This window comes from Ctenopharyngodon idella, chromosome 24, assembly GCF_019924925.1.
Source record: "Ctenopharyngodon idella isolate HZGC_01 chromosome 24, HZGC01, whole genome shotgun sequence".
Lineage (NCBI taxonomy): Eukaryota > Metazoa > Chordata > Actinopteri > Cypriniformes > Xenocyprididae > Ctenopharyngodon > Ctenopharyngodon idella.
In genome coordinates this window covers 22,395,620-22,418,064 of record NC_067243.1, presented here as the reverse complement: position 1 = coordinate 22,418,064, position 22,445 = coordinate 22,395,620, and the positions used below count along the sequence as shown (strand labels likewise).

The 22,445-nt window shown below is 35.5% G+C and overlaps 1 protein-coding gene across 2 annotated transcripts; it reads right to left on the bottom strand.

Annotated features, from left to right (window-relative positions):
• Positions 1–1,127: 1,127 nt before the first annotated feature.
• Positions 1,128–22,124, bottom strand: nap1l4a (nucleosome assembly protein 1-like 4a). 2 transcript variants are annotated; one of them, XM_051884433.1, is made up of 15 exons: positions 22,035–22,123; positions 20,707–20,753; positions 20,206–20,266; positions 18,931–19,090; positions 18,092–18,175; positions 17,803–17,934; positions 14,226–14,297; positions 13,976–14,115; positions 12,975–13,120; positions 8,232–8,248; positions 7,705–7,824; positions 7,280–7,315; positions 7,149–7,199; positions 4,500–4,532; positions 1,128–2,084 (listed from the first exon to the last, which is right to left on the bottom strand). In XM_051884433.1, exons 2-14 carry the CDS (start codon positions 20,738–20,740, stop codon positions 4,527–4,529), a joined length of 1,059 nt encoding a protein of 352 aa, XP_051740393.1. In that variant the 5' UTR covers positions 20,741–20,753; positions 22,035–22,123; the 3' UTR covers positions 1,128–2,084; positions 4,500–4,526. The 2 variants fall into 2 exon arrangements, with proteins under 2 accessions (XP_051740393.1, XP_051740392.1); XM_051884432.1 differs by lacking the exon at positions 4,500–4,532 and having other exon boundaries at positions 22,035–22,124.
• Positions 22,125–22,445: the final 321 nt, after the last annotated feature.

The following is a 22,445-nucleotide window of genomic DNA, read 5'->3' as shown; positions in this document are numbered from 1 at the left end:
CACTGCAGAGCTTCCATGTTCTACGTCAGAACGCTTCATAACATTAGGGTTGAACCACTTTAGTCACGTTGAGTATTTTAAAGGGTTAGTTCACCCAAAAATGAAAATTATGTTATTAAATACTCATCCTCATGTCGTTCCACACCTGTAAAACCATCCATCTTCGGAAGAGAAATTAAGATATTTTTGATAAAATCCGATGGCTCAGTGAGGCCTCCATCGACAGCAAGATAATTAACACTTTCAGATGCCCAGAAAGGTACTAAAAACATATTTAAAATAGTCCATGTGACTACAGTGGTTCAACCTTAATGTTATGAAGTGACGAGAATACTTTTTGTGTGCCAAAAAAACAAAATAGCAACTTTATTCAACAATATCCAGTGATGGACGATTTCGAAACACTGCTTCATGAAGCTTTAAAGCTTTACGAATCTTTTGCTTTGAATCAGTGGTTCAGAACATGTATCAAACTGCAAAAGTCACGCCCCCCCAGTGGTGAACCATTGAAATTTCGAAACACATATGACGTAACGAAGCTTCGTTTACTGAAATCACGTAGTCACATGGACTATTTTAAATATGTTTTTAGTACCTTTCTGTTAATTATCTTGTTGTCAATGGAGGCCTCACTGAGCCATCGGATTTTATCAAAAATATCTTAATTTCTCTTCCGAAGATGGATGGTTTTACAGGTGTGGAACGACATGAGGGTGAGTAATTAATGACAGAATTTTCATTTTTTTGGGTGAACTAACCCTTTAACGATGTCTTTACTACTTTTCTAGATCTTGAATGTGGTAATTTCATTGTTTTCTATGGGAGATAAAAAACATGGATTTCATCAAAAATATCTTAATTTGTGTTCTGAAGATAAATGAAGGTCTTACAGGTTTGGAACGATATGAGGGTAAGTAATTAATGACAGAAATTTCATTTTTTAGGTGAACTAATGCTTTAAGCATGCTGCTATGTATTTGCTAAGGTGTTCTGGTTGCTTACTGAGAGCCTACCTGCAGATTTCTATGATTTTCTGGTCCTTAGATATGGGTTCCCACTTTATCCACCAAGTGAAAATGGTAAGTCAGATTTCAGTTATTTTAAAAAAAGAGCAAGACTTTGCGGCATCATGTCGCACAACATTTAATAGAATCTTTTTGTCTATTTTGTACAAAAATGGAAACAATGCTGCATTACAAACCAAAGAAGTTCCAGATAAGGCTACGGCTTGCACACAGTTAAAACGGAGGGTGAACCTGCAATGGCTTTAAGATCTGCTTATTAACATTCTCAATACTGTAACTGATGCAATTCTGTGCATGAATGCAAGCAACTCGACACATAACCACATGGCGAAATAAAATATGGTTGAAATCTCATGTCAACGTGCACGGCATGGATATGCTTTACGTCACGCAAGGATTGGGAATTCGATGATGCCCAACCCTGGAGACAAATCATGAGTATTTATTACCACAATCCACATCGTTCAGCTACCAATGAGCAGGACGATCCACATCAAAACACTTTAGTAACTACATTGTAACAGCGTTGTCGGACATTTCAGTTATGTCAAATTCCAGAAGACAGCAGGTTCATTTTGTTGGCAAAAAACCCTGAGTGATGCTACACTGGACGTTCATATCATCTGGGGAGTGTCCATAAACCTGCTATGTTGCAAAAAATGGCCATGGTTGCATACAGACGTTAAGAATTCAAAACACATATGGCATCTTTGCTAGACCTCACACACACTAGGCAAACATTTTGAATATAGAAAAGGTTTCTTAGTCAAAAGAAAAATGTAGTACTTTATACATTATGCTAAATTTTGGGACGCGATATCACACGACTTATGAATGAGAACACTTGAGGTCATCTCTGTAAAAGTAAACAGTAGAGAAATAAACAAACATGCATTTCCTAAACAGCGTTTGGTTTCCTATTGCATTAGTGTAGCGAGTCCACGAGGAAATTAGGTCTGCATCCACATCGTCTAATTGTCTGATGGACAGCCGAGTTGTGCCGTGGCTGTCTGTTCACGAGTCTTACTGCTGTTTGCACTCTGTAGGAGGAGGCTCTTTCTGTAAGAACAAGATGGAGATAAAAGATTAAGAGTATTATTTCAGGCACTGGGGAACAGGAAGTAATGACTTGCCTGATGATAGTTAGATTCATAATACATGCTTTGTTTGGTAAAGGTGAAGTATGAAATTTCTGCGGCAGTAGTTGCATCAAAGTAATTGAAAAAAATATTGTTTCCAAAAAGTTTGGGCACCGCCCCTGAATGTCATTGGTTGGAAAGTTAGTCCCGCCCCCAAATCACGCTATTAGTTCACTTTAAAATGAAAATTACCCTAAGCTTTACTCACAATCAAGCCATCCTAGGTGTATATGACTTTCTTCTTTCTGATGAACACAATCGGAGTTATATTAATAAATATCTTGACGCATTCAAGCTTTATAATGGCAGTGAACAGGACCAACGAGTTTGAAGCTCAAAAAAAGTGCATCCGTCCAACATAAATGTACTCCACACGACTCTGGGAGGTTAATAAAGGCCTTCTGAAATGAAGCAATGCGTTTGTGTATATATAATAACCATATTTAACAAGTTATAAAGTAAAATATCTAGATTCCGTCAGACCGCCTTCCGTATTTAACTTATGAAGAAAGTGTAACACCTCTCGCAGTTCAAAATGCTTATGCTAAAAAAAACAAAAGCGTAACTGACGCGAGTTTCACTTTCTTCATAATTTGAATACAGAAGGCGGTCTGGCGGAAGCTAGATATTTTACTTTATAACTTGTTAAATATGGATATTTTTCTTACACAAACACGTCGCTTCACTTCAGAAGGCCTTTATTAACCCCCCGGAGGCGTGTGGAGTACGTTTATGATGGCCGGATGCACTTTTCTTGAGCTTCATACTCGTTGGTCCTGTTCACTGCCATTATAAAGCTTGGATGTGTCAGTATATTTACTGATATAACTCCGATTGTGTTCATCAGAAAGAAGAAAGTCATATACACCTAGGATGGCTTGAGGGTGAGTAAAGCTTGGGGTAATTTTCATTTTTCAAGTGAACTAATCCTTTAAGCCAGAGGTTAATATGTCAAGCCAAGTATATTACTGTGAAAAAATGACGTACTTCACCTTTAAGGTTATTTTAGTGAATGTGACTTGAAAAGTTTAGTCTTTAATGTCTAAGAAAAACTTCACAAAATGTCATTTTCACACTTTTGTTTGTCCAATTCCAAGTTTGATTGTTGTGTCCTCCTGGCTGATCTGCTTTCAAACTTTTTATGTTTACAGGGTATTTTTGCAAAGTATTTTCACCATCAAAGTACTACTAGAGAGTAGGGATGTGTGAGACTATTCGACTAAATTGTATTGCTGCTGCTAGTCAACATTGGAAATACTAGTCATTTACATTACATTTTTTTGCATAATTATGTTTTGCTTGATATTTTTACTATGGCTACGTTCAGACTGTCAGTTTTTGCGATTGACAACCGCATTTACTAACAGATGTGAGTCTTGAAATATCCAGTTCAAACAGCAACTTACTGTAGTGTCTTGAATACTGTCTGTATGAATGTGCAATGGGAATCAAGCCCATATTCTCTTACTAGTAACAGTGGCATTGACCAAAGTAATATCAAAGATGGTGATGTCCATAAAACTGACAAGTCTTATCACTTTTGATGCAACAAAGTCTAATCGAGCCATACATTCATCCAATGAATCTTCATATCTGGATAGACAGCGGAGCATTTAAATCATGCCGAAATGCAGACTCCAGTTAGATAAAGGGTTAGTTCATCCAAAAATTTTATTACTGTCATTAATTCTCTCACCCTCATGTCGCTCCAAACCCATAAGACCTTCGTTCATCTTCGGAACACAAATTAAGATCTTTTTGATGAAATCCGAGGGTATCTGATTCACACATAGGCAGCAACATCATTTCACCTTTCAAGGTCCAGAACGGTTCAACCTTAATGTTATGAAGCGATGAGAATACTTTTTGTGCACAAAAACAAAAATAAAGACTTTATTCAACAATTTCAGTCTCTGATGCTGTTTACGTTGTAGATGCAGTGCAGCGCTTCCGGTTTCTACGTCAAAACACCGACACTAGTCACATGGACTATTTTAACAAAGTCTTTACTACTTTACTGGACCTTGAAAGGTGAAAGGACATTGCTTCCTATGTGAGGTTCAGAAACCTCTCGGATTTCATAAAAATATCTTAATTTGTGTTCCGAAGATGAACAAAGGTTTTACAGGTGTGGAATGACATGAGGGTGAGTAATTAATGACAGAAATTTCATTTTTGTGTGAACTAACTCTTTAACCCTTGGTCCAAACACAACCCTCTCATGTGAAAGTGACATAAGAGTGAAAGCAGAGGAGAAAGACTATAATAATAATAAAGGGAAGACTGATCAAAAGATTGACGGGAAAAAGAGCCACATCCCTTCTGTATCTCTTACCTAGAAATGCATGAAGTGAGAAATGAATTATGCCTGTAAAGGGGAAGTGGAGGGACAAACACACAGGTTTACACATCAGACATGCAACTGATTATGAAGCATCACACAAGTTAATGCTTTCAATCCAGACCACCTCAATCAAACACAGATCAGCAATAAAAGTCTATTTAATGATTCAGAGACAGCTATGTTTGGAACAGAATACTACAACTACTACTATTTTGCAGTATGTACTGCAACTGAGCACACTGTGTACCGTATCCTACAATGCAAATATCTCAAATTGTTGAGACATTTTCACATAAAAATGAATTACAAATATGAAGTAAACAGTAAGTCATGTATAGCATACTTAGTTTGTGGATGCATATTTTATACGGTTTCATATCTATCTATCTATCTATCTATGGGTGATTCTATAATTGCAGGTACATTTGGTGTCCAAAGTTATTATTTTTTTCTGCTTTTTTAAAATGGTTATATTTGTAATTATTTTAATAATTTGTTACTCATTGTCATGGATCACAAGATGTTACAGGCCATAACAATATAATATTTTCTGTAAAAAGTGTCTTATATAGCTGAAAATACATTTTGATTTCTTGTTGTCTGAATTACCCAGTATTTTTTTTCCATCATGTATCATTGTGTGATCAAAATATTTTATTTACTTTTCTTTTAGTAATATTTAATTTATTTTATTTATAAAAGCCTTAAACAGTTATTTTCCTAATAATACAACATTAAATTGTTTAAAAACAACTTTGATCTTATAAAAATCCATAAATCCATAAATCTTGCGTCAATTCTGTTACTGTACCATACTTTGCCTTTAAATTGGTGGAATTATCTCCCACAACTATGTAAGATACAGGAAATGATGTCACTTTCCCTCACTTATAAGCACTGTAAGGTGTGTTTGGTCTCTCTGAGAAAATATTTTAATCTAAAAAGTTCTTACACCAAGACTTATTTTGTAAAACATCAAAATAGTTACCACAATATCAAAAGGAAAACAGAATTTATCACTGATCACACAGTGGGTTGTTTAAAAGTCTTTTAATCTTGATTTCATTAGTGCCATGTGCTCTTAGCATTTATGCTAGCAAGTGGAGTTTTTGGCTAAAAAGTTTAAAATTGTCAATTCTGTTACCGTCAAACTCTGTTACCGAGGTAGAGTAACAGTGTTGACAGTATGTAACAGAATTGACAGTAACAGAGTTGACAAACAATATAAAGAAATCTGTTTTTTCGTTAAAAGGGGGGAAAAAAAAGGAACTAACTTGTGTTTGGCAAGCACTGAATTATTAAAATTTAATATGTTTTCAATAAGATACTGGAAAGAATTTCTGTTAGTGAACATTTTTTTTTCCCTCAACTTTTTGAAATGCAAAATGTATGTATATATAATATATTAGGGGTGTAACGGTACACATATTCATACCGAACTGTTTCGGTACAGGGCTTTCGGTATGGTGCACGTGTGTACTGAATGCATTACATTAAGGTCAGGTCTCCTGTTTGGGAACACTTTCTTGGTGAACTACGACAACAGGCAAAGACTGGTGGATAAGACAAAAGCAGTACACAACGAATACAGCATTGTAGCCTAACAACCATTAACCACCAATAATCGCAATAAGCTCTGCATTTTGTTACTTTTAATAAGAAACAAAGTGTCATCTTTCAAATTCTGTCCACGAAATCACGAAATTCAAACAGAAAATGCCGTTTTGACGCGCTTTGATGTGGCATGACAGATCACTGTATAGGCGCCTCAGTTCAGTGAACGTGATCATCTCTTCCTCTTTAATACTAGTTACAGAATAAACATGAATGAACATCTCAAGGTATGTTGAAAGATACAGTACAACTTACTGAAACGGTCATATCTCGTGTAATCGTTCAATCAGTGTTTCAACGGCGGAAAGACGTCAATAAAATAGCTTGTAAACAATGTCACGTAGCATAACATTTACCTCAGGCAAGTCATTCAGTGTCGACAGTTTGTTAGTTCGCCAGAGAAATGAACTCTTTCGCTTGATTTATGCAAGCTGTATTAGCCTATATATTCATTATATTTTACTTTGTTATTTGAGTGTTGATTATTAAAAATAAAAATAAATAGCGTTTGAATTTAGAATTTATCTAGTTTGGGCTCTGTTGTTTACCTTTAATATTATAGTAGCCTAAAGTTCAAGTAAGGGCTCACTATATAGTTTATAGCATTAGCAGAGATAATTTTTTTTATCCTTAAGAAACTTTTAGTTATAATTTATAACATATTTAAAGACAGAGACACAGTTTATTAAACCACTGTTTAATAAAAAAAAAAAAAAGTAATTTCATGTTTAGTTTTTTCCCCACCTGCTGTACCGAACCGTGACTTCAAAACCGAGGGACGTACCGAACCGTGAGTTTTGTGTACCGTTACACCCCTAACATATATATATATATATATGACAGATATCTCAATCAAAGCAAGCCGCATACAATATCTACTAGTTTTCCAGTATTCTATTTGGAAAACAGCCTAACATCCTAGCAGAACTTTCCGATTACATGCTGCTTTCAAATTACAATCTGCACAAAGTCACATTGCTTTTTAATCAATTGCAAACAAATTGGGAAAAGGATTTAAATTCTCACCGTGGGGTCAAAATCTCCCTCATCCTCTTCTTCACCTTCCTCATCCAGGTCCTGAATGACAATAATATTTTGCTGTTAAATTGCTATTGCCCATAAATAAACGATAAGGCTGTCTATCAATGGATCCTCACCTCCTCCTCTCCCTCTTCAAGATCCTCCTCTTCAAACTGCAAAACAGCATGGAATTACAGAAATATTATAAATCAAATGTACTATTTGATTTCCCAAGGAAGCTGGGTGATACATTCAATATTTACAATATTTTCTATAATATTTTGCTGCCATAGATGTTAATGCACTTTTTATTTGTCCATTTATTTATGATAAAAATCTACTAAATAAAAATAAAAAGGTGACCAGTACCAGGACCCAAGTCCTGAAAAAAATATAAAAAATATCAAAAATAAATTCCAATAAAATAAAATACTTTATAACTCTTTAAGCCAATGCAGATCAGATACATACATCAAGATATATATGGAATATTTTCAGGGTTTTTTTTCACTATAGTCAGTCCGAGTTTTTACATTATTAATAGTCAAAAGAGTAGACATACACTCTCGTCGTCTTCTAAGGCCTCTCCTGTGAAATAAAGCACGGCTCTGGGAATGACCCTCTCCCGGAAGAAATGTCCAACCTCAAAATCTGAAGCTAGAGTGAAGTCCAAGTCTTCATCCTGGACACAAACACATGAACAGTGCATATAACGGATTGTATTTTAAATTAAAAACTTGAAAGTGTATTTTACTTTTACCAATTACAGGATTGAAAACAGCATCTCCTAATTTCATATTAATGCAATACTTTCAGAGTGTGAGTTTAGAGATGCTAACTGACAAATCATTGTGAAAGGACTGTACTTGTGTTTAAGCAGCTACATTACTATATGAAGTGTTGACCGTTACTGACGCAAGAACTCTTTAAATGTTTCTTGTTCGTGACGTGTTTTCTAAACTTGCAGAGGAGGGTTGTACTACAGTATGTGTTTGTGTAGGCCGCTAAAAGACGTGTACTGCATACTTCAATGATTCAGATGTTTACAAACACAACAAAACACTGAGAACGCAAGGAAGACTCACTCACCATTCCATCAGGCGAAGCTAGAAAAGAAAACAAAAAGAAGTATTAATATTAGAATGGGACAAGATTTATGTACAGAAGCATGAATCCCAAATATTCAGCTTTGCCATCACAGGAATAAATGACATTTTAAAACACTGAACTAATAAAAAGATCATTTAAATAATAATAATAATAATAATAATAATAATAATATTTCACATTATTACTTTATATGGTATTTTTGATCAAATAAACACAGCCTTAGTGAGCATAAGATAGTCTGAGTATTTCAGAAACTGCTGATCTACTGGGATTTACACACCACCACCTCTAGGGTTTACAGAGAATGGTCCGAAAAAGAGAAAATATCCAGAGAGTGGCAGTTCTGTTGGTAAAAATGCCTTGTTGATGCCAGAGGTCAGAGAAGAATGGCCAGACTGGTTTGAGCTGATAAAAAGGCAACAGTAACTCAAATAACCACTCGTAACAACCGAGGTCTGAAGAAGAGCGTTTCTGAACGCACAACATGACCAAACTTGAAGCAGATGGATTACAGCAGCAGAAGTTCACACCTGTCAGCTAAGAACAGGAAACTGAGAATACAATTCACACGGGCTCAGCAAAATTGGACAACAGAAGACTGGAAAAGCGTTGCCTGGTCGATTTCTGCTGCAATATTCAGATAGGGTCAGAATTTGCCGTAAATATCATGAAAGCATGGATCCATCCTGCCTTGTATCAACGGTTCAGGCTGCTGGTGGTGTAATGGTGTGAGGGCATTTTCTTGCCACACTTTTGGACCCCTTAATACCACTTGAGCATCGTTTAAATGCCATTGCCGACCTTGTTGCTGATCATGTCCCTATCTTTATGACCACAGTGTACTCATCTTCTGATGGCTTCTTCCAGCAGGATAATGCACCATGTCACAAAGCTCAGATCATCTCAAATTGGTTTCTTGAACATGACAATGAGTTTGCTATACTGAAACTGACTCCACAGTCACCAGATCTCAATAGAGCAGCTTTGGGATATTGTAGGAACAGGAGATTCTCATCATGGATGTGCAGCCGACAAATCTGCAGAAACTGCATGATGCTTTCATGAAAAATCTCTGAGGAAAGCTTCCAGCACCTTGTTGAATCTGTGCCACCAAGAATTTCTACAGGGCAAAAGGGGGTCCAACACAGTACTAGCAAGGTGTGCTTAATAAAGAAGCCGGTAAGTGTGTATATATATATATATATATATATATATATATAATTCAATCAATATTGCCACAGGAACCATTTCACAGTTTGAATCACTCCGCTGTCAGCATTCTCAAAGTGAGTGTCATGGCGGACGAGCAAACCCACCATATTTTCATAGATACTACTATTATTTTGTAACAGAATGTAGTTAAGAGTTTTTTTTTAGACAAGAATATAGTTGTTTAGACCTCAGATATGTGATTTATATGTAAATATAATTATATATTTATATAAATTATAAAAATATAAAAATTTATATTTTTATAAAAATAATATTTTATAAAAATAACATGCCGTATTTTTTGGTATTGAGAAAGAGCATGTTTCAACTTCAGTGAAAGTTACATTAATACGCCATTAGATGCCATTTTTATGAGTGAGTCAGTCAGTCGCAAAGACTTTTATACTGAAATGGACTGAAACAAGGAAACAAGGATGTTGTTTTTACTTTAAACATCTTACGGGACGCAACTGATAAATGCTTTAACTAGCGCTGTAATGGGAATGTCTTAAATGTTAAAAAGATAAAGATATCGCTTTCCTCAGCGGACATTCAAACTGATTTTGTGATCATGAATATAAGTCTGACCTGAAGAATATCAGCCAGATGCAGGTAATGCACTCTCTCATAATACTCTAGATATTACGAGTTTCAGTGAAGCGACTCAATTATATAATTTTGTCAAATTAAAACTCAGTGTAGTAAATACAACCATGATGTATTAATATGTTTTATTTAATAGTTTTTGTATAACAATAAGCCATTTTTGCATTGTGTTAATGAGAATTTGGGGTGAAAATGTTCATTTGTTATGAACATAAGGTAACAGTGTAAAGCAGTCCCAAAACAGGCTTCATTTTCTTTCTATTTCAGGATGAAATATGACCAAGACATGTTCCTGACAGGTTTTGTGATTTGCGTCAGCCATTCAGACGCAAGTCATTTTTTTGAAAAAGACCTGATCAAAGTCAGGCCTGAAGGAGACATTTCTTTTTGGAACTTCATTGAAAGCATTACATCATTTAGTTACAGCCTCAATGCTGTCATTTCAGTGTAAATGCCACTCCTAAGACAGGAATGTTGTGGAAATCACCTCAGTAACAGATATATTACACACATCCGGCGACACGGTTACTGACAGTAAGAGTGGCACTTTCCCACAGTCTGTGTGCAGGACGGGTGGCATTCTTTACCTGTTGCACTACAAGAGGGGTTGACGGGAAGCATGGTGCTTAAAAATGCAAAGCATTAAATGCTCAGCATTTTTGGAAGGCTGATTGAGATGAAGGAAACACAACAATGTCATGGCCGTTGAAGATACAAATTCAACTGACATTCCTTGGCTATATTTATACATTTCAATTGCCATATATATATATACACATATTCAATTTCCAATCATTTGAATGGCACTTGTAACAAACTTAATGTGACTCATATTTGTTAGTCATACATACTTAAGTGAAATAGGTAAGATTTCTGCACTAACAAATAATTTTAATTAAATAATCATATTTCTGTAATGCATTCATTAAAATGGCTAAGAATTGAACAATGTAAGGCTGAACACTGTTACTGACAATCGTCATTTTGGCTGCGTGAGATTCTCCAGCTTTGTTGTTGTTGAGCAACCAAAGCGTGAGCTGTTAAAGCTCCGCCCTCTTCTGGAAAGCAGGGTCAGGAGCAGCAGCTTATTTGCATTTAAAGGGACACACACGAACAGCATGTTTTTGCTCACCCCCAAATAGCGGCACATTCTGGGGACACCAGAGACTTATATTACATCTTGTGAAAGGGTGATTATAGGTCCCCTTTAAATCTACACTGAATTATCAAACACAACTAGATTACTATGTAAAGCACTTTGAGAAGCTTCTTTTAAAGACGCTACATACAATAAAGTTTATTAATAATAATAATAATGATAATAATAATAATATGTTGTTGTGGTCCCTAATTGCTCAGGAATTCTGAATGTCAATAATAATTCTCCTGCTTTAACCGTTCACTGTTTATGTTCAATTCAATGACTATTAAAAATTTGGTCACACTTTATATCAGGTGTCTGATTTACAATGCATTTATTGTGTTCATGTTGCACTGCAAAACACTTTTTCTGCTATTGAGGTGGGTTAGAAACAGGTTTTCCTGGTATAGTTAGGTTTAAAAGTGGCTTAAGGGGTAAGGGATGGGCCAACAGTTTAATTATAGATGTAATTATAGAAATTAATTACAGCTGTTATTACATTCAGTTATATATTAAATATAAGTGCAATGTAAAACATTCATATATACAAACAAGTGCACTGTATCAAATGATTAATTTAAATGTTATTACATAGTTCAAGACCCCTAATATAAAGTGGGACCAAAAATTTGATTAAGGTGTATTTTTTTTCCAGACCACTGATGAAGATACATAGATGGTACATGATTACATAGCATTGAATGTTAAAAATCATTTTAAAGAAACTGCTCGGATGGATTTCCATTTGTTTGTCAGAAAATCTGTAGAACTGATAAATTAAAATGATTGTACTTTTCAGTGTCCAAGTGGTTCCAGTAAGACAGATTTTAATGCAAGATTCAGCTTTCTGAGTTGTAAAGCGCCCTCTGGAGGTAGTTTGTGTTCCATACAAAATAGTTCCAAGGTGGAAACATTTGCCATCCAGTGGATGGTCCATCTATTCAGACAAACATAATTGTGTGATGCCCCCTGCTGTCCAGAAGACACTAAAAAGTAAATTTGCACAGAAATATATTCCAGTAGCATCTAATTAAACAGGCGTATCCCATCAAAAATAGAATTTCAGAGAAATTTCACAGTTTTTAAGTTTGATATTCTTCATGACCTCAAACACAAGGTGTGTTCACACGTGGCATTTTTATTTATTTTTTTTTTTGAATAAAACGAACTCTGGTGTAATTGCTCTGTAAGTGTGATTCATTTGAATAAGTGTGAATGCCACCATCAGATCAAGCAGACCGAGACGCACCTTTTCATGAGGTCTCGGTCCACTTCCAGACGAACTCTGGTGCGGTTCGACTGAAATTTGAACACAACATGGACCAAAGACATCTGAACTAACCAAAAAACAGGACATGAGGTCACAAGATGTGACCCTAAAATGGACAGTATAATGATTAATCCAATCATATTTTGCCAAATCAACAAACCAAAGCAATTCACTACTGACATAGATCATAAGTATATTTCAAGAGCCTTTTCATGAAACGCCATGACGCAAGAAATGATGCCAAACCACTCAATTATCTTAATCCCACAATTAAATCATACCAACAGGACCATATTACTCTGTCCGTCACACTTGCGTAATGCTAAACTATGAGATTTGTTTGGGTTGTTTCAAGAACTAAGATAATCTTTTGTTGTGCTGTTAATGGTGATTCATTATTCTTCTACACAGGAAACCAAATCCAAATGATATAATGCCAAACTACTAAATTCAACTAAAATCGTTATGAATTTTTCATTGCAGTGTAACATACCTTTAACCGGATTGAAGAAGTTGAAGAATGAATCTTGTGGAACCTCTTTGGTGACTGTCCGAATGGTCCCTCTTCCTTTGTGTTTCTGCTTCTTTTTAACAATTTTGACTGTCACATCCTTGCCTTTTTGCCAGTCAATCTTACAACTAAAAAAACAATGGAAAATGGAATCATTTCTGGTAGTCCAGATTTAAAGAACTGAATCAAATGTAAATGCCAAGCGAAAAATCGTAATTCTCTCCCAAACAGGCCACACAAATTGATGTGTCATTCATGCAAAATCAATTCTACACTACCGCTGAAAAGTTTGGAATAATTACAATTTTTTTAATGTGTTTGAAGTCTTTAATGTTCAACAAGGCTGCATTTATTTGAAAAAATAAAAATACAAAAATACAGTGATATTGTGAAATATTGTTTTTAAGCATTTTTTTTTATTATTTAATCTTATTTTTATTTAATTTAATTATTAAATGTCAATTTAAAAGAAGCGTTTTCTATTTTAAAATGTAATTTCTTCCTGTGATGCCAAAGCTGAATTTTTAAGCATCATTACTCCAGTCTTCAGTGTCACATGATCCTTCAAAAATCATTCCAATATGCTGATTTGCTGCTCAATTATTATTGGTGTTCAATTTTTAATAATGGTTCTTATTATTATTATCAATGTTAAAAACATTGAGCAGCAAATCAGCATATTAAAATGATTTATGAAGGATCATATGACACTGATGATGCTAAAAACTCAGCTTTATAATCACAGGACTAAATTACATTTTAAAATATATTCAAATAGAAAACACTCATTTTAATCTCTAATAATATTTCACAAAATTACCATTTTACTGTATTTTTGATCAAATAAAAGCAGCCTTGGTGAGCATATGAGATTCCTTTAAAAAAAATCTTAATTTCAAACCTTTGATTGGTAGGGTATATACTTAAAGGCTTATGGTTAGGATTTCTATTAGAAAGCACCATTAACTATTTCTCCATCTTACCCTTCACAGTCCACGATCTCCGGCCCCTCGAAAGAGAACGGATCTACTGCATCTGGCTCCGATTTCATCTTGTAGACTTTAGTGAGGACCGAGTTACTGAAGAAGCTGTTGGGCTCAAAGTGGAACTCTAACGTGAAACTCTGTTTTTTGACAAACAATTGAACAATATTAAAAATAATACCTGTATGTATGTGTTTAAATGTTAGTAGTAAGTAAACAGAGGCTTAATTGTTTGGCTGGTTTGACGAACCATTGGCTGTCCAGGCTCAGAAAATTTCACAGTGATGTCCTGCAAGTGTTTCAGGATTGGCTCATCATGCTCCTACAGGAAACAAAACAGGATTCCAGAATGGTTAAACTAAGCTGGCATGGATTCAACTTTATGCTTTCGGCACTGATTTTAGGTGGAAATCACTGTGTGGAATGGAGGAAACAGGGCGGAGAGAATCCACAAAGGATGCAGACTATGTATAGTCCAACTGATCACTTACGTATTCAAATGAAATTTCAAGAAAATTATACATTAAATGACAATATAATCAGATTGCATGTGAATTCAGCATTCACCAATACAAACTTGCATATCCTCTAAGGGCTTCCTGTCACAAAAACCACATCCTGTGTAAACCACATCAACCCTTTATCCAAAAGGTCAAAGCAGTCACTTTCTATAAATCATACATCATATATTTATGCAATGTGCTTAGTAATAATAGGATGAAAATAGGATTAAAAATTTTAATGACATCTCAGCAGCTGAGGCTATTTTCATGGTAAACAAGAGTTGCGTAAATACAAAATAAAAACTAAAAATAGAGTAAAATACAGCAGTTTAAAATTACACAAGATGTTTTAAATGTACATATAAAAATCCTAAAACTTTTTCTGGTAAAATCTTACAAAACAAGTCCTTAAGTGAGCTTTAAAATAACTTTAAAATACAATAAAAAAAATAAATAAAAAAACTACAATAAAAGCAGGACAGTCCAATAAAATGTTTATTATAAAATGTATAAGCTCTAGCTCCCTATGTGACCCTACAGTTAAAATATTTATTATTATTATTAATATTATTATTATAAAATGTATAATAATAATATTAGTATTATTGGCCAATGGTTCATGTTGTGCATAACAAACAGTGGCAAATTCCCTGTAAAGGCCCTAATATACTTCAAGCGAAATTGGTGTGACATCTTTTCAAACAAAATCAGGCAAACTGAAGTTCTTTTGGTGTTTGTTTCAAGAGTTTGGAACAGCTGACAAAGCAAACTTTCCAGAAAAATTCGCTCCGGCTGGTAACCACCTTCGAACTGCCATTGGTCCGTGGAGATTACGCAATAGGTAGGTGTGGCTCTGAAGCTCCGCCTTCTTTGACATGGAAATCTTCTCTGGTTCATTTCTTCTGTTCAGTCCATCGAGGTCAGACGTCCGTGAGTGAAAACATGAACACACTGGAGAGCCACTTTATAGTAAAAAATGAACTTGTAAATCTAATTGTAAGAGACACTGACACCGTTTTCATGTTTAATTCTGTAAAGCTGCTGCTTTTAAACAATCTATTGTATAAAGCAGGTGTCTGTATAAACCACTGTCCTGTGGAGTTTAGCTCCAACTTGTCTCAACACACCTGCCTGGGAGTTTCTAGTACGCCTAATTAGACCTTGATTAGCTGGTTCAGGTGTGTTTAATTGGGGTTGGAGCTAAACTCTGCAGGACTGTGGCCTTCCAGCCCCTGGTATACAGGTGCTGGTCATATAATTAGAATATCGTAAAAAAGTTCATTTTTTTATTGTAAATTATTTTAAAAAATGAAACTTTCATATATTCTAGATTCCCTACATGTAAAGTAAAACATTTCAAAAGGTTTTTTTTTTTAATTTGTTGATTAGAGCGTACAGCTAATGAAAGTCCAAAATCCAGTATCTCAAAATATTAGAATATTTACATTTGAGTTTCATTAAATGACCATCCCTACAGTATAAATTCCGGGTATCTTTTGTTCTTTGAAACCACACTAATGGGGAAGACTGCTGACTTGGCAATGGTCCAGGAGACAATCATTGACACCCTCCACAAAGAGAGTAAGTCACAGAAGGTCATTACTGAATGGGGTGGCTGTTTACAGAGTGATGTATCAAAGCATATTAAATGCAAAGTTGACTGGAAGGAAGAAATTGGGTAGGCAAAGGTGCACAAGCAACAGGGATGACCGCAAGCTTGAGAATACTGTCAAGTAAAGCCGATTCAAACACTTGGGAGAGCTTCACAATGAGTAGAATGAAGCCGGAGTCAGCGCATCAAGAGTCACCACACTCAGACATCTTCAGGAAAAGGACTACCAAGCCACTTCTGAACCAGAGACAACGTCAGAAGCATCTTACCTGAGCTAAGGAGAAAAAGAACTGGACAGTGAACAGTGGTCGAAAGTCCTCTTTTCAGATAAAAGAAAATTTTGCATTTCATGTTGAAATCATGGTCCCAGAGTCTGAAGGAAGACTGGAGAGGCACAGAATCCAAGCTGCTTGAAGTCTAGTGTGAAGTTTCTGAAGTCAATAATGATTTGGGGGGGCCGTGACGTCTGCTGGTGTTGGTCCATTGTGTTTTATCAAGTGCAAAGTCAATGCAGCCATCTTCCAGGAGATTTTGGAGCACTTTATGCTTCCATCTGCTGACAAGCTTTATGGAGATGCTGATTTCCTTTTCCAGCAGGACTTTAGCACCTGCCCACAGTGCAAAAACCACTTCCAAGTGGTTTGCTGACCATGATATTACTGTGCTTTATTGGCCAGCCAATATGCCTGACCTGAATCTATGGGATATTTTCAAGAGAAAGATGAGAAACAGTCGATCCAACAATATACAGATGATCTGAAGGCTCAATAGTGCCTCAGCAGTGCCACAGGCTGATCACTTCCATGCCACACTTCACTGATGCTGTAATTTGTGCTAGGAGCAAGTCATTTGCTGTAATATGTCCTGCCGATCAAGTATTGAGTGCACAAAAGAACATACTTTAAAGAACTTGAACTTTTCTGTTTTGCAAATCCATTTTTTGATTGATCTTAGGAAATATTCTAATATTTTGAAATACTGGATTTTGGACTTTCATGAGCTGTACGCTCTAATCATCAAAATTTAAAAAAAAAAACTTTTGAAATGTTTTACTTTACATGTAGGGAATCTAGAATATATGAAAGTTTCATTTTTAAAAATAATTTATAATAAAAAAATGAACTTTTTGATGATATTCTAATTATATGACCAGCACCTGTAAAGTGCTATATAAATAAACGTGACATGACTAGATGCCAGAGCTTGTGCAAAGATCCACATCACTATGGTCAGATGCTTTCTTAAAGGGATAGTTCACCAATAAATGAAAATTATCCCATAATTTAATCACCCTCAAGACATCCTAGGTGTATATGATCTTCTTTCATGAACACAATCAGAGTCATATTAAAAAATATCCTGGCTCTTCCAAGCTTTATAATAGGAGTGAATGGTGTCATTTTTTTAAGCCCAAAAAAGCACATCCATCCATCATAAAAGTAATCCATATGACTCCAGGAAGTTAATAAAGGCCTTCTGAAGTGAAACGAGCCAAAAAGTGAACTTTGACAAAACAAAACATCGGTCACGAATTAGAAGTCTAAAATGAGAATTTTTAAAGAGAAATGTCGGAGGAGTTTGAGTTTGTTGTTTGAACTGAGAGAGGCGTCTACTCTCACCTAATTAAAAGGACCCCAAATGTAAAACAAATCCAAATGTCATCTGCGAAAGCTTTCGCGAAGATATTAAGGAAAAGTAATGTGAAAGTTCACCTGCAGCATTTCTCCAAGCATATCCACATGTTTAAAGATGGTGAGCCAGAACTCCGGGATTCCTTTCGGATCAACGGCGCTGGCTGAATCTGCTTTCTTCTCCTCCAGAGCAGCTTTTTTCTGCAAATCTTCCTGTGGGCGTAAATCAGTTTATAAAATCTACCATTAGCACACGATCTCTAAACGAGAAGTTCAATAGCTCAGGGCTCCCATAGAAAGGTTCGGCAAGAAAACCGGCATGTGTAATTGATATAATGTCATTTCAGGATTCTCACAAGTATCCACTTACAGCAAGCTCGTCTTCCTCCTTGTCACTTTGCCATTCACATTCCTCATCTGTGGGTTCAACAGCACCCGTCACAATCTCCCGTCTCTGAACACATGAGCATTGTGTTAGGTGACATCATCATTTCAAGGGCACATCACTTATAGGCCTTTATCACAGTCCGCGTGTCGTCACATCTGCTCCGATTAGTAGTGTAAAGGAATTTTCACCTGCATTATTGTCAATGGATGGACGCCAGTTTTGAGAAGAAAATTAAACTAATTTAGTTGAACTTAACGATAAACGACTGAAAAACGGTTTATTTAGACTTACACAATAAAGCGTCAAAATATGACGCTTTGAGCACTGTTGAGTAGATTCGAAAACGCCTCTGATTGGCCACTGTGTTCACGAGCTCAACAGACATGTCTGTGATTGGCTACAATGATCAACGCTACAAAAACATGTTGTAAATAGACATCAATGATGCTCTTCACCGAGCACTTATACAGATACACACGGGAGCGTTTTAAAGCAGGCATTTCAAAACGCTTTCAAATTCAAACACTTCCTTGTGCTTTCAAACGCTCCCATGTGTTGATCATTGTAGCCAATCACAGACATATCTGTTGATCGCGCGAGCACAATGGCCAATCAGAGGTGTTTACGAATCCGCTTATGTTGACTTATGAATTTGCACGTGGTTTGTCTTATTATTATTAATATTAAAAACACCACATAGACATTTAAACAACATAAAAAAATAGATGGGGGGACTTTAAGTAAACCACCTCCGACCTAACTTGGATACACTGAGCATGTTTAAACAGGATGCTTGGTATTACAGAGATTCATTTGCATACCTTGTCAAAGATAGGCTGGTAAAGCCCAGCATACTTCCTCTCTAGCTCATGGACCTCTTCGTAGAACTTCGCCTCTATGTTGGCACTCTGGAGCTGGAGCCTCTTTAGGGCATAAACTCTTCTCTTTACGGTCTTGGGCAGGAGGTTGAAATTCGGTATTCTAGACAGCCAAAAGTTAGGCAATAGTTTTACACAACATTATTACAAGTTTGAGAAACTTCAGAGATGTTTACGAAACACATTTACGAAACTTTACAGACATTACTTAAGAGTCTCAAGTTCACAAAACACAAGTTATATAAATTTGACATATTTATGGCCCTGTTTAGACCTGGTATTAAGATGTGTTTTGTTCTATCTGATCACGAGTAGACGAGGGAGACTTATTCCCATTTCCACCTGGTGTTTTAATCCGTCTCTTTTGTCCACTTTCAACCACTTCTGTCCTGATTTCTTCGAGGGGAGGGTCTATGGGTGGGTAAATGTATGGGTTTTTTCAGATCTGTCGATCTAATGGATGAAATAAGCTCGCACAATTTGCATATGAACGCACCCGGAGATGAAGGAAAATCATACGGAGAGTATCAGCTTTTGTTTCTGCTCTGACAGCCGCAAGACCAGTTGAATGCAGTAAGCGTGTGTTAGAAATCAAGAATGGTGAGAGAACATTGTGATTGGTACATTTTTCGTCTTCAAACCAAACTTGGGTCTTCAGTCGTCAGTTTACATCCTGTGTGGATAGCGCGCTTTTTACGCGTTAGTTCAGTAGGAGGAGAGTAGACGTCTTTTGTGGCTGTTCGAACACATTTGACCACATGACTGTTTACACTACGAAAGCAATCCAGTCAAATGCATTTTCATCTACCTTTGGAAGTGGTCAAAAGCAGACAAGCTCAAAACGTTTTAGACCCTGTTTACACCTGTATTTAGCGTCGTTCACTTTTGATCCGATCGACCAAAAGGCATCTTAATACCAGGTGTAAATAGTACCTATGAAACAAGTTCATGAAACTTTTCATTTTGTTTATTAAAACAAGTTACGGAAATTAAATGAAACAAGTTTATGACACTTTATAGATGTTTACAAAACACAAGTTTAGTAAACTTTACAAATGTTTAGTAAGTTTTTTGAAACTTTGCAGACATTGTACAAAAGTAATTTAATGAAATGTTAGGTTTATGAAATACAGAATTTAAGCCACCAATTAGAAATCCATTTAGATTTTATTTATCATCTTTGTTTTCTGAAGTCATGAAGATAAATTTGCTTCATACCTTTCTACTTGTAAAAAGCCCTCTGGTTTGTCAGACTGGAAAGGTTTATTTCCTCCTTTGCCTTGAAAAAAATAAAAGCAATTACCTCATATTTACAGTGGTCATGGAGATAGCTGTATAATCTCTGGGTATTGCTGCTTAAAAACTTAAATTATTGTACATTTTTATAACTTTTTTTGGTTAAAAAAAATAAAAAAAACAGTGTTTAATGAAAAATATATTTCTTTCTGGGAAACAGAAAAATAAAATGATAAAAATAATTATACACACACACACACACACATATTTAAATATAAATAAATTGTGTATATATATATATATATATATATATATATATATATATATATATATATATATATATATATATATATATATATACACACACACACACACACACACACACACATTTAAAGGCAAGTACAAATCTGAACTAGCGGAAATACTCATTGTTGATTTCTTTTCATGAAAATCATAATATATTAAAACAACACAAACACCTACCTTTGGCTTCACTCTTTTCATTTTTTCTATCCATTTTCACTCCTCAGCTATTTAGCAAAAAAAAGAAAAAAAAAAATGAAGACAATTAAATGTCATGCTCACATAGAAGAGGCATATACTGTGTACCAGATTATTATGCAAGTGACATATCAGTAGGATTTCAGTACAATAAACATGCAGGTTTTAGTTTTTCAAATAAAGTGTTTGTTTGTTTTATTTCTCATATCTTTTTAGATAACTGCCATCAATCTCAGACAGGTTTATTAAGTGGTTTGCCAGATCTTCTAAATGGGAAACGTACTTAAAGAGGTTGTTCAATATTATTAAGCAAGGCACAGTTCTCATGCAATATGGGGAGGAAGAAAGATCTTTCTGAAGATGAAAAGCATGAAATGGCGCAATATCTTGCAAAAGGCATGAAAACAACTAATATTGTGTGAAAACTGAAAAGAGATTATCAAACTATCATAAGATTTGTGAGTGATTTAGAGCACAGAAGAACTTGTTCAGACTTATTAAGGGAAGTTTCTGTCAAACAATTTAATTGTATTAAAAGTGCAGCTATATATAAAAAAAGCCACTTTTGAGCAGCAAACAGATATTTGGAGCTGTTGGTGTCTCTGGAGTCTCAAGAACCTCTCCACACAGGATGGCAGTTGTACGTAAAACCAAAGCTCACAAAGATAAACCTTTACATTGTGTGTAAATAATAATAATAAACAATTTAACATGTTTGTAAGACATAGTAATGAGGTCAAAGTATGACTAACACCAGTAGCTATGGCTAGAATTACTAAAGTAGGCGATGAAGATGATTATGAGGAGTGGTTTGCAAAACAAGTGGGGTTAGTCATAGCTGTCAATCATCTGACACAAAGTGTGCATCATAGCTAGACATATCTTATGAGTGAGTGACTTAAAATCACCTTTAAATGTCTTTTTCATTACTTATGACAAACTGAAAAAAAAAAAAAATATATATATATACACACACACACACACATACATATCAATGTCAAGTAAACTCAAGTTTTGTTCTGTGTAAACAACTTAAAGAAAAACTATGATAAAAGAAGAAGCCTGAGCAACTGTAATACACTAGAGGAGCTGCATGTCTTGTTGCTGTCACTGTGCTGTCATGCATGTGTTAATGGCAGTTAAATGTCCCATGCACATGTGCAGCATGCTGTCAACACCTCAGCTTCAAACCTTATAAAGTCTTGGGACGAAGTCGTTATAGCCATTTAAAACCACATAGATTATTTCCAAACCACGACATACGAGGCTTCAGCTCTAATCGCGATAAAAAAATATTTTCTTTGACTTACCCCCACGTTACACTCCAGACCGTCCTCACGCTTCTAGCAGACAGAGAAGTGAGATGGCATGTCGCATCATCCGCAACTCTCATTGGACCACGGGCTGTCATTGGTCACGTTCGCTGGCCAATCAGAGGCGCGCCTCTGTATTCCGAATCTTCATTGGTTGCGACATCCTGAGTTCGTCAGAAGAGCGCATGTTGCAGTGTGTACTGTGTAGCGTACTCGTATCGAATAGTATTTTATTACGCATTTTTAGTTCTGCAAGATTCTTGTTAACTTTATGAACTTTGACTTAGCTTATATTTCATGATATATACATTTAAAATGCTAACAGAATGATTACATGGTTAGTTAGTGTACTGCTGTCATGTAAAGCGGTAGCCTAAGTGTAGTCAATATTTCTTCCTAAAAGAAGGA

Bases quoted from the DNA above. Each gene is read 5' to 3' on its own strand.
- nap1l4a (XM_051884432.1), bottom strand. From the start codon at position 20,740: ATGGATAGAAAAAATGAAAAGAGTGAAGCCAAAG. The intron at 20,267-20,706 runs GTAGGTGTTTGT...ATTTTTTTCAAG, and splicing joins TGAAAAGAGTGAAGCCAAAG to GCAAAGGAGGAAATAAACCT. The intron at 7,200-7,279 runs GTGAGGATCCAT...ATTGTCATTCAG, and splicing joins TTGAAGAGGGAGAGGAGGAG to GACCTGGATGAGGAAGGTGA.